The sequence below is a fragment of the Temnothorax nylanderi genome, unplaced genomic scaffold (genome assembly GCF_030848795.1).
Source record: "Temnothorax nylanderi isolate EJ_2023f unplaced genomic scaffold, tnyl_v1.0 TNYL_tig0076_pilon, whole genome shotgun sequence".
In the NCBI taxonomy this organism is placed as follows: domain Eukaryota; kingdom Metazoa; phylum Arthropoda; class Insecta; order Hymenoptera; family Formicidae; genus Temnothorax; species Temnothorax nylanderi.
The window spans coordinates 852,140-863,622 of record NW_027249138.1 but is presented as its reverse complement, the minus strand read 5'-3'; the positions used below and the strand labels follow the sequence as shown (position 1 = coordinate 863,622).

Sequence of the window (11,483 nt, the reverse complement as noted above, 5' to 3'; positions counted from 1 at the left end):
TTTAAAAAAAAAAAACCAGTCGAAGAGAAGAGATAAGAACAGAACGGGGAAAGAATGTCTTGAATAATGTCGCATTAAAATTGCACAGCATAACATTAAGAGGCCTGACACCGTCACAATGAGGATCAACTTTATTAAAACTGACCAGTGAAAGTAGATCGCTCGCACACATTCCATCTCTGCACGAACAATATCACTTTACGAAACCGCGAAAAACGCTTTTTCTTTAAACAAGCTCGTTATTACAATCTTATACGTTAAAACCATTATAATTTCGATGAATTCTCACGAAGGTTGTCTCATGGTTGTCGGGAACCCGACGAAATTATTACGGCGCTCTCCGTCCCCAATCGTGACGTTAACGACCTCGGCAAGGCAATCGAGCGTGATAAACAGTTACATAATAGGGAAAGCGTCAGGATAATTCTTATTTGTCACTTGACCTACCCCAAATTACTGCTGGCGGTCGTACCCATAACCGAACCGCGACAGCTGGTGCCGATAGTCCAGATAGGCGACGGTCACGTCTCCGATTAATTCTGCGAAGATGATTCAAGGCTAATTTGATTAACAAGAACTGTACGGATAGGTAGTTCTGCCGGAGCTGGTAGCGCGAGCGAACGTGACAGTCGACAGGATCTTTCGGACTTGTCCGCTGATCCTACTCCGCTCCGTATTTATAACCGCGTTACCTTATAATAGTTTCGCGTGAACGTTCGCAATACCCCTTCCATATCAAAGTAGTAGGAGTGCGGCGATTATCGTGTGTCATATGGGACATTTCAATTATATCGGATTACGCGCGTCTAATCGTCGAATTTCAGAGCGCTCTCGCGTATCCGAAAGGGAAAGGGAAGAAAGGGCGTAACGTCGCCGATTTTGTCTCGCTCGAGCGATCGCGCACGGATAATAACTGCGAAGATTCAATTGATGATGTATCACGAAGTATTAATTGCCCTTGCATGCTGCAGTCAATTGTTCTCGTCTGTCTTATTCAAACGTGTCATAGCTGCGTTTAGGTAATATCCAATCCAATCGTTGCGCAGTACAAAAATATTATTTTTTAACATCATTGCGGCAGATAGTGAAGGCCATTAGGAATATTATATTATAATCACATGCTAACGATATGTTAAAATCAATGTGCCAACGTATATACAATGTGTTGTTCTTATAAAGCCTATCTTAATTAATCTTGAGATGATCTACGATGTCTAAGTATATATACGTTGCATACTGACTTAAAGTACTTGGGAAATAATTTACTCAGCAATGGGTATTTAATATATATTTAAGTAAATTTATTCTTCTTTTTTTTATCTTAAGGCAAGATTTAAATTATCCAACATTGTCAATTTTTAATTGAAAAGTGCATATATAGTTTACTTAGCAAATGCAATGGGTATGTATAATATATATATTTAGGTAAATTTATTCTTTCGTATCTTTATTTTACGGCAAAATTTAAATTATTTAACGCTATCGATTTTAAATAAAAGCATATATATAAATGGCATATATTATTAATATGCAAAGCTATCGATATATGATAAATAATTGTTTCAAAAAAGAAATATTATGCGCATTTTCTTTTGTTATACACATTTTTATACATTTATAGCACGTCTTCTTAAAAGTACATTTTTAAAAATTATGTTACAATTACATGATTATATATATTATTTTCTATTATATTGACTAAAATGCAGATTCGAGATGATTCTTAGCGTCATAGTTTCTGGACTTATTGACAAGCAATAATTACACGCACTGATCAATCTCGCTTAAGCTGTTTTATTTTTGACACGTGTTACAAGATAAATACGCGCTCGAGGAGGCTCGAAAGGAGAGAACTCGTTACACGTCAAACTTGTTTAATTAATGTTCTCGTGGCGATTAACGACGCTCCTACGCGCGTTTCTTCGCGGTGTATGCGTATGTCGTGAAGACGGTACCTTCTCAGTTGCCTCTTGCCATTTCAAGGGGTAGGCTAATCGGTTGCCCTTGTTCCACGTGTAGAGCTCCTGAAACGAAATGGATGCTCGAACGCGATATGATAGAATGATAGAATATGGTGAGTCATTATCGGTTAAGCGCGTACCTTAGTCTTATGATTATAGCTGACTGCCGTGGTCTTGTGGTACGGGTTCGTGAACGACAAGTTTACATCCAGCGTTGTATTTTTGTAGAGATCGAGGGCGTATCTAAGGAATTCGGTCGAGTCGCGGATAATAATGATAATTTTCAGGTCAGAAAAAAAGCTAATGCGAATATACAGCACAGATATTCCACGATTATTCGTGGATATGTCTTGAAAATATGCGATATAGTAAAAAGATAAGACATAATAATATAGTGCTAAAAATTAAAAGAGATATTAAGGATATTAGGAAACATTGAAAGTCCAAGTAAGTATATAGGTAAGAATTTCTACGGGTTTGTGCCTTATATCGTAACTTGAAGGGCAATTTGTCATTCGCGTTACCGTATTTCCATAGTATTGTTGGTGACGTTGCGTATAGCGTAAAGCACGCCTCCCGCGATAAACATCTCCGCGAATCGACGGTGATCGATACTGATATTCCACGCGCACTGTATCTGCATTTCAATTGGATCCATTTTCACCACTACTGTATTTTTATGCGTACCGCTGCAATTAGGTGATAATGGGTAAATGACCCATAAACCTGCCGAAACGCCACATATTACATATCATATTTTATGTGTAACGTTTTCATTTGTAATATTTAATTCCGCGTGAAAAAGTACTAAATATTTTAGTTTAATTATTCCTCTTTAATTTATAACGAACATTTGCCTGCCGCTCGTTTTACCGTTTTCGTCCACGTTAATATCCGTGTAGGTGAAATTATGCGTGTAGAGATGGTTCTGGCCGTCGACCTCCAAGCACGGAAGCATCCGCTCGCATTTGGGTAAAAAGTCGGTGCACGCCCGGTGACCCGAGAGATCGTACCGAAGTATCGACGGTCGATTCATAGGATTATAGAAAAACGACTTGTCGTAAACTACGTGCCCGTTACCCTAGAAGAGAACGTCGACGGAGTGGATTAAATTTTCATTTCAAGCTCCTTCTCGTTAGACATAAACAATTTTTTAAAGCAAATACGTCCATGCTCTTATTTTATCGTTATTTTACAACTAGTTAAAACTCTTCTGGAGCTGTTTGACTATAATTAGAGGCGTCTATCTGTTATTCTTAAGCTGCTGACCTGGAAAGGAAAGTGTAATAATTTCGGATCAGTCGACGTGTTGTTGTTAAAGTGCTCCTTCGTTTTGTATTCGTAGATAAAGGACGTCTCGTTGTGGCGGGTGACCCAAAGTCTGTGATCGGGCATGATATCGTTACTGGAGGACGTATCGTACATCCAACTTCCGTAGTGATCGTCCCCTTTCAGCACAGGTTTTCCTATCGCCTCTATGAAACCCTCTGCGAATTTACCAACGTCGGTTATTAACTTTCGAGTCCCCAAGTCGGGGAGTTCGCGTGGAAAGAGCTTGTTTTTTAGCCACGATATTACGGGCACTCGTGTTTAACGGGAGTGCCGCCAGTTCGTTAATTGCATAAACTTCTGCGATATTGCGATCCTTCAGTCATTAATGCACAGTTCTCCGCTGTGTACTTGACCCCGCCGCTATGTACGCGCTTGCACATAGCGAAGGTAAATAAAAGTTAAATCAAAAAGAGACCCTAATCCGTCCCCAATGTGAAATTAAAACTTCATTTCAACTACTTTCATTTTAAGTAAGTTCTTGAGTTTCATTTCTTTTGTTGTGAAAGTTAATAGTCGTGTGTGACTAATAGATTTATAGAAAATATTCAACACAAAATCACCCCGAGAAGATACCTTTTCATTTTACATTATTTTATATATTTTTTATCGCATCGATTAAAAGTTCTCGACACGTCCGTTTTGGTAAATTTATATATATATATATATATACTGATTTATATACTCTTATGTCATGGAAATGAGTTATGTATGCGTTTACATCGCAGCTTTACACATCCACTTCCTGAAATTAATTGATCTACCCTGTGCAGGAACGCTGTTGGAATACATTAGTTAGAATTGATTAAACGTACCGGCTAACCGCGGCGGCAGCCACGTATTATTAATATCTCTCAACGGTTGAACGTGCACGTGGTCCATTATGTCTAGGTACGTGCACTTCGGACACGTCGTGCAGGTTTCTTGCGCAGGAATGCACGATTCTTGCTCCTGATCGACGCTCATGGGCATTGGATAGCCGTACGTTACATGCTCCATCTTCCCCATTTTGTATTTCTCGAGATCCTTTATGTCATCTAGCATTTATTATTATTAATTAGAAAACACGAGCAGAGTCGTTTCTTAGAGACGGGTGTTAGGATCAATCTTAGAAAAAAAAATGCATTGAAAGAAATTAAATTTCCAATCTCAGAAAATCTTGGAAATTATACGATGGATATAGAAGTGAGCTTTTCATTTCTCAGAATTTGTATTAATATTTTATGTTAATATCTATTTTCTTGTTTTATTTGGAGATCAGAAGTGACAAGTGTCAGCCTGGAAATGCTGCGCTACGAGATAATGCAGAGTAACAATTTACACGGACATTCACCTCGAACTCGGAGGTCTTACTCCTATATCCTTCATATTCCGTTGTAATTAATTAGTAAATTCTGTAGCTCTAATGGCTCTTCGTAATTCCATTATATTATCAATGCAAGGTGAAATACGAGGTAATCCGAGGCAAAACAAACCGTCTACTATAAAGGATCCCTTGACAACGTCAAGATCGTTTTTTGCCACGCAGTGGTAGGTCCCGTGATCCGACGAAGTCACCCTCGCGATTCTCAGCTTCATCTTCAGCTTTTCAGAATAGTTTCACGTATTGTAAGACACCTCATTTGTTGCTAACGTATAGCAAACGGGCAAGAACAATTTATTATCGAGATTTATACGATAGAACATGCAAGTCACGTTCGTTAAAATGAAAAGAGGACTGTAAGAAAATCGCGTAACAAGTGCGATATAATTGCGCGGAATCAGCGAAAGTCCGCGGATACAGGTTCGACGGGTTACCTTATAATTATCGCGCCTGTCGTAAACCTCCGTTCTGTACTTATCCGACATTTTCAGGCGACGGCCGTCACTGCGTTCCCAATGTACCACTGGCTCGGGAAAGCCTTCCACCTCGCATTCCAATGTCGCCGGATTTTGGTTTCGCACGAGTACCACTTGGTTGCGTATGCGAATGAACGGCGAAACTGGAACGCGATCGATTATCAATTTTAGCCACATATGTGCCATCGATTCGAACAAAACTGGTTCTTTCCGAGTTATTTTAATAATAATAAAACCCAGAGGCCATTCATGCACGTTACCTTGCGGCCCCACGCGAAATCTTTTAGAATTTTTAAAGGCGTCGCGATACCTTCTTTACATTCACAATAAAATACATATTACAAATAATATAAAGAAAATTATTTTATATGTAACGTTTTGAAAAGAAATTACAGAATAAAAATAAAGAACAAGTATATCGAAGATAATCTAAAGTTTTACATAAGAAATTTAAAAAAACATATAATATACATTCATATATTTTATATTATTTTATATTATAATACAATATTACACGCTATTTTTCTCGTATAATTTCGTATGTAAAACTTTAGATTTAAACTGTCAACGTTACTTTATTTATGTTACTTTATTTTTAATTTTATAATTTTATATTTCAAAATGCTACGTTATCAAAAAATTAAAAAAAGATATATGTATGTATATATATATATATATATATATATATATATATGTTTTAAATAAGATTGAAACGTGCTTACATCTGACTTGAAGCTTGAACCTCTTGGAGACTGCTGGAGGTATTCCGTTATTAGCGTTGCACGCATACTCGCCCATGTGTTCCCGGGTCACCACGCTGATGTTGAATGTATGGCCCGTAACAGAGCTCACTAGAGTCGCAAGATTTATGGGAATGTTCGTTAATCCCGTTCTATCCGCCCGCTACTTATTAAAGAGAATTAAAGAGTCCGTTTATACCATGCCAGGGGCCCATGGGTATCATGGAACCGTCTATTTTGGTCCATTGTATAATGGGCTGCGGTTTTCCACTCGCGGCGCACCTCAGCCGTATTTTGCTACCTTCGAGCACAGAAATCACGCCACTTGAGTTTAACGACGGTGTAATCTCTGAAATTTTCGAAGACTGTAATATCCTCCGTAAAATATCGTGATAGTTAATATGATGCAGGGATTACCTTGCGGTAATATAAAACAATGTAATGAATAACATATAGAGTTTTACAACGAAAGAAAAAGAAAAAAACAGCGATTTTGCTAAGATGGTAAAGACAATAGGCCTTACCAGTGATGGATGGCGGTATTAATAGGTCATTCTCGTTGTCATTGTTCATGTGTAACTTGTATGCCTGTATGCCTGATTTGCCATCCTTCCCCGGCGCTCCTGAATGACCAGGTGGGCCTATCTCTCCTGAAACATAAACAAGTTGCTTGTGAAATAAATGAAATGAAGATATGACGGTATTGTCATTACTTACCGCGTGGTCCTTGTGGTCCCTGAAGTCCCATTTGCCCTGGTCTTCCTAAATGAATATAAAATGTCAATTAACCTTCTATCTGCGAGGTATTACGAAGAACGTACTATTCTGTTGTTATACTTACGATATTACCTAATTTATAACTTAATTAAAAAGTAAACATTTTTTAATATAAGAACAACTTCTTAAGAATTGAAATTAGAAAACTAAGTCTTCAATTTATAGGATTAATCAAGGAAAAGATTTAATTTAGCAAGTTGAGAAATTAGATTTTTTCTCTCACGACCGCAATCATTAAAATACATTTTTTAAATTAAAAAGTACTATATTAAAGAATAAAAAGGTTTGTTAGTTAAATAAATATGCATTATGGAAGAGGCTGCTTTTAATGCGAAAAAAAGCCGGTTTATTTCGGTCATTCGCATTCTCTCTCTACGTCGAACCTCCGATTGCGATACGACATTGTCAAGTAATTCTACATTCAAACGTACCGTCCGTTCCGTTTCTTCCAGGGAGTCCAGGCGATCCGTTCATACCCGGCTTACCGTTGCTCCCTGGTACGCCGTCCAGACCACTTCTACCGGGAATACCGTCCAAACCGGGCTCACCCGGTATCCCGTCCCTTCCGTCGAAACCCGGTGGCCCGATGTCACCCTTGGGCCCTCGGACACCAGGATGGCCTGGAGGCCCCTTCAGGCCGTCCATCCCCCGAGCACCCGGCAGACCCGGTTCGCCGGGTGTACCCGGATTTCCGGGCGCACCGGGGAGACCTGGTGGACAATACTTCGCAGACGACCGGCAAAAGTTCTCGATCACGTCATACTGGAACGCAAGTAAATAAATATATATACATACTCGATTTGGTACACATTAAGTTAAGCACCGAAATCTCTCTGTCCTGTATTAAAATTTCTAAAATTGTAGACATTTCTTTAATAACGAAATATTTTTGTGACCTGATTCTCTGCAGACGTCTTGAAGTAATCTTGAAAAAATCTTTAGCTATTCCCTCTGATATAGTGATACATTTTAAATATTTGAATTAAAAACGAATTATCTTGAAATATTTAAATTAAAAACAAATTTCTATGAATATTTTTATTTAAAATATAAAATAAGGTCCGTAGAACGATATCTATTTTTCTTATCGGGTCTGTGATATTGAAATAATGAAAATAATATGTTCATATTCGCACGAGCGTTATCATTATTTTAATGGCGTTATTTTAACGACGTTATTTTAAATTCATTATTTTAATAGAGAAAATAGGTGTAACAGATATTTAGCAGCTATCTCCGAGTATCTTCTACATATACGCAATGTTCTATGTAGGTTGACGGAACTCGTCAAGGAACATCGCGACAACGCTCGGCAAGTTTGAGGAGAGGATGTATTCACGGGGATGTATCGCGAAACAGGTAACTAGTTCTAACACAATCACAGAGAACTGACTTGTATTCGTGTGTCGGCGTTAAACCAGACCCAATCCTGACCTCCGGCCACCGTTGGCGAAGACTCGGAACCGGATACCATCGGGGAGGCGGTTACCTTCTTTGTACTCTGTATCTCCTTGTCATCTCGGATCTGTAACCGAGCGGCCCGTACAATCCCGCGTTATTAAAGGGGGAAGATCTGAGATATACCCTCGAGAAATTAAATTGGGAAACCTGCTCTTAGGAGGTCTCGGAAAATTAAACGCTGGGGAATTAAGAAAGCGAAATTTCTCTCATTTCTTCTCGTTCTCCGCAAAATTTTTGTATAATTTTCTTTTTTCACATATCTTTCTTTATCTCGTGTAATTGCCATTTTGATATAATTGCGTGAAGCTTTAGTTTACATATTATATTTTTCGTTGCAAGGTCCAGTGCGAGAAAATTGCAAGTTTCAAAAACAGTTTCTCTCTGTAAATTAAAAAAATTGGAATTTTTGCTTCATCGTAGACTCGGATTTACGTTGATTCCCTTTTAGTCTTGAAAACATTTTTCCTGGCTATGTATACATACCCGACTGGATATATCCGAAACGGCATTGTCCTCGGCGGTTGGCAACGCGCTGCTGCGTCTTCGCCGCGGAATTGCCACGGCCTCCGCCGGGTATTGGCTTTTTACCCGACGAAGATCGCTCTCCACGTTCGTGACGTACTTATACAGATAGACGGACGTGAAAAACTGAATGATAAATTGCAGCAAAATGAGAGCGAGCAACACTCGCGGCTGGAGCATCCAACGTTGCACCAGTAATGCACTCTTGCTGTTCATGTTGACGGACGTGGTTTTACTCCGGTGAAAAGTCACGCCTGAAAAAGCCGTTCTCGCATTGCGGCAAATTACCGCCAATTCGATAAAAAATAAATAAATGAAAAAGACTAATGAAAATTCTAGATTCCAATTAAGACGAGGTGACAAGAAAAGATGGTCGTGTCTTCCAAATCCATTTAATTAAATTTCTCGATCGCTTTCGCCGAATTATTATTGTTAGTTAATAACGCAATTGGTATGTTACACAAACGATAACACGCAAACATATATATACATTAGCGCGAAGACACGACGCGCGGTAGAGCGCAACTATTTCAATTGGATATCTCTGGCACGCCGCAGGAGAAGAGAGATCGGGGGAGAGAAGCACATAGATCTGTACCGTCTGATTGGTTACTATCAAGCGGAATTGACTATACATTAAACTTCATCAGCAACATCCGCGCGTTTCACGCTTCCGTCTCCTACGTCCTTTCGTCGCCTACATCCTCTCCCGCTCGCCGTAACGCTCGGTCGCTGATCTCAACGCTAATTTTTATTCCGCAAACTTTCCCGAACAATGACCGCACTTTCGTGGCACTCGTCGCACTGGAAAAGAAATACTTACAATTTGTTATATATTTTTTTTTTAATTTCACACGCGTAGCGCGACGCACGCGACTTTCTCTCTTATCTCGGCGCGCGCGAGGGAAACGCTCGCGAGCGCGTTAACGAAAACGCAGTTTACACAGCGGTTTGCAGTGTCCGCGTCTGTCCTAATGTAAACTAATATATAAACTGTGAGCCGGTGCCGTCGTCGGCTCCGCTCCGACGAGACGCATGCGTGAGCATTTCTCTGTGTATCACACCGCGGCCAATTGTCATACATTGCACGTGTGAGACATGCGTGGGGCTTCGTAGTGTGCGCCCGACGACGGCCGGGGTACCGCACGTTCGTGAATGCACGCTCCGTTTTGTCCGACGCCACAGTTACACCCGAGCGCGTGTCAATGGGACGCGTTCCAGTCTTAATTAAAAAAAGGGAAGAGAAAAAATATCGATTTCACGCTACAGTCGCTGTAACAGTCTCTTTCGCGTAACGCCTCGTTACAGCACGCCCAGCGGCGAATTACCGCTCGACGGTTAGTTAAATCGGAACTCCACGCTTGACGGAGATGTATAGATTTCCAATGAATCGTATAATTATTATTCCATATGCATCTATATTTGTAACTCGGCGATCGGGACGGAAATGAAAGATAGGGAGAGAGAGAGAAACGAGTCGGTATGCTGTGAAAAAAAATATTTAATACACAAATATAAGGTCTTTTTCTTTTAAGAGAATTGCAATCGCTTGATAGCTGCATAGTATCACAGTACAGGGCCTTCCCAAGATTGAAAAGTACATATAAATCGATTTTCATTATTATACGTATTATACATTTGTTATGTACAGTTATCATTAGAACTAAAGTGTTTGCTCGTTAATCATGCAAATCCGCTTGATTGTTAGTAGAGCACTGTCCATCTTCTTCACACAGGACGATTTCTATATCGTGCTTGGGATCTTCGTTTGTGTTTATGTTTACATTTTGCTTCGAGGCCTGTGGATAACGAGTTTCTTTAGAAATTGATCAGTTTTTGTTTTTCTTCTAATAATTCTTTTTCTTACCAAGTCCAAGGATGCTAAAAAATATCTGGCCACCTCGCAAGGCTGTTCCTTTTGAATGATGGTGTCGAAGCTGACCCTTCGTTGATCACTCGCCTTCAGAGTATCTATAATTCGCGATGTGTAATCGCGAATGCAAAACGTCGATCTTTTCTCAGCGTCGCGCAACTTTGGCTGTATCATTTCGTGCCACTTGTCGACATTTTCCTGAAATTGTGATTTATTTTGTTAGTACTTTACAACCATTACTTCCTTTCTTATCAATTTTATCAATCGCCGGTCGACTTACCGGCACGAAATTTGGCGAGTCTGAACGAAACCAAACGTCACAGAAACTTTCGTGCGGAGGCGACATGTCCATAGGACTCGGACTGTGAAGCTCCGAAATCCCATCGATCGAAGTTAAATTATCGTTGACATTCATCGTTACATCATCGTTGATATGTGTGTCCAGCTCAGTATTATCGCGTAATCGAAATCCTAAAAGATCTAATTCGGCGTTTGTAACGTCTGTGTATTGGAAAGGATCGTACTTTTGTATATACTTCATACAAGTACGCGAGTTTTCCTTGAACATATTTGGTCTATCTGGAAAACGTCATTTATAATATAGATCGATAGATTTGGCGATGGATAATTTCAAGACAAATTATGGTGGATTTACCTTTTGCGGAATAATACGAATCTTCCAAGCTAAGCAGGAGATTTCTCCTCGTTTTACTTTCTCGTTTCTTACACGATGCGGGTAGCTTTCGCTTCGACTGCAAATAAAGTAATTCAAGGACATTACCAGAAAAAAACATTAATTACTAATAAAACTAATATTACGTACCGATTTCGATTTGGATTTTGAAGTGGTACGTTGCGTTTTATTTTTTTTACTTTTATCTAATGGTGTATTTTGTACAGAATTGGCAAATGATTTTGCTTTCGCTAGATCCCCGTTTGAATCGTTCAACGACGCTGGATCGTCTGTCGACGAAGTCCTAA

The 11,483-nt window shown here is 39.5% G+C and overlaps 2 protein-coding genes across 9 annotated transcripts in view; both read right to left on the bottom strand.

Annotated features, from left to right (window-relative positions):
- Nucleotides 1–1,778: 1,778 nt before the first annotated feature.
- On the bottom strand, nucleotides 1,779–9,619 carry LOC139774265 (uncharacterized). 5 transcript variants are annotated; one of them, XM_071709421.1, is made up of 16 exons: nucleotides 9,120–9,619; nucleotides 8,591–8,883; nucleotides 8,040–8,171; nucleotides 7,078–7,408; nucleotides 6,587–6,631; nucleotides 6,394–6,519; nucleotides 6,069–6,218; nucleotides 5,852–5,980; nucleotides 5,088–5,272; nucleotides 4,766–4,874; nucleotides 4,106–4,327; nucleotides 3,231–3,448; nucleotides 2,835–3,042; nucleotides 2,486–2,687; nucleotides 2,102–2,204; nucleotides 1,779–2,024 (listed from the first exon to the last, which is right to left on the bottom strand). In XM_071709421.1, exons 2-16 carry the CDS (start codon nucleotides 8,843–8,845, stop codon nucleotides 1,875–1,877), a joined length of 2,565 nt encoding a protein of 854 aa, XP_071565522.1. In that variant the 5' UTR covers nucleotides 8,846–8,883; nucleotides 9,120–9,619; the 3' UTR covers nucleotides 1,779–1,874. The 5 variants fall into 5 exon arrangements, with proteins under 5 accessions (XP_071565522.1, XP_071565523.1, XP_071565524.1 ...); XM_071709422.1 differs by having other exon boundaries at nucleotides 9,228–9,619; XM_071709423.1 differs by having other exon boundaries at nucleotides 9,265–9,619.
- A 493-nt stretch (nucleotides 9,620–10,112) lies between these two features.
- LOC139774266 (uncharacterized) overlaps nucleotides 10,113–11,483 on the bottom strand; it is a 35,039-nt gene continuing 33,668 nt past the window's right edge. For all 4 annotated transcript variants that reach the window (XM_071709428.1, XM_071709427.1, XM_071709426.1 and 1 more), the window contains exons 7-11: nucleotides 11,326–11,479; nucleotides 11,158–11,254; nucleotides 10,783–11,081; nucleotides 10,497–10,700; nucleotides 10,113–10,428 (exon numbers count right to left, since the gene is read on the bottom strand). In XM_071709428.1, the coding sequence (XP_071565529.1) occupies nucleotides 10,309–10,428; nucleotides 10,497–10,700; nucleotides 10,783–11,081; nucleotides 11,158–11,254; nucleotides 11,326–11,479 (874 nt within the window). In that variant the 3' untranslated portion in view covers nucleotides 10,113–10,308. The remainder of the gene's footprint in view (nucleotides 10,429–10,496; nucleotides 10,701–10,782; nucleotides 11,082–11,157; nucleotides 11,255–11,325; nucleotides 11,480–11,483) is intronic.

Bases quoted from the DNA above. Each gene is read 5' to 3' on its own strand.
- LOC139774265 (XM_071709420.1), bottom strand. From the start codon at position 8,845: ATGAACAGCAAGAGTGCATTACTGGTGCAACGTTGGATGCTCCAGCCG. The intron at 6,520-6,586 runs GTAAGTAATGAC...TTTATGTTTCAG, and splicing joins GGGACCACAAGGACCACGCG to GAGAGATAGGCCCACCTGGT. The intron at 4,875-5,087 runs GTAACCCGTCGA...TATTCTGAAAAG, and splicing joins ACAGGCGCGATAATTATAAG to CTGAAGATGAAGCTGAGAAT.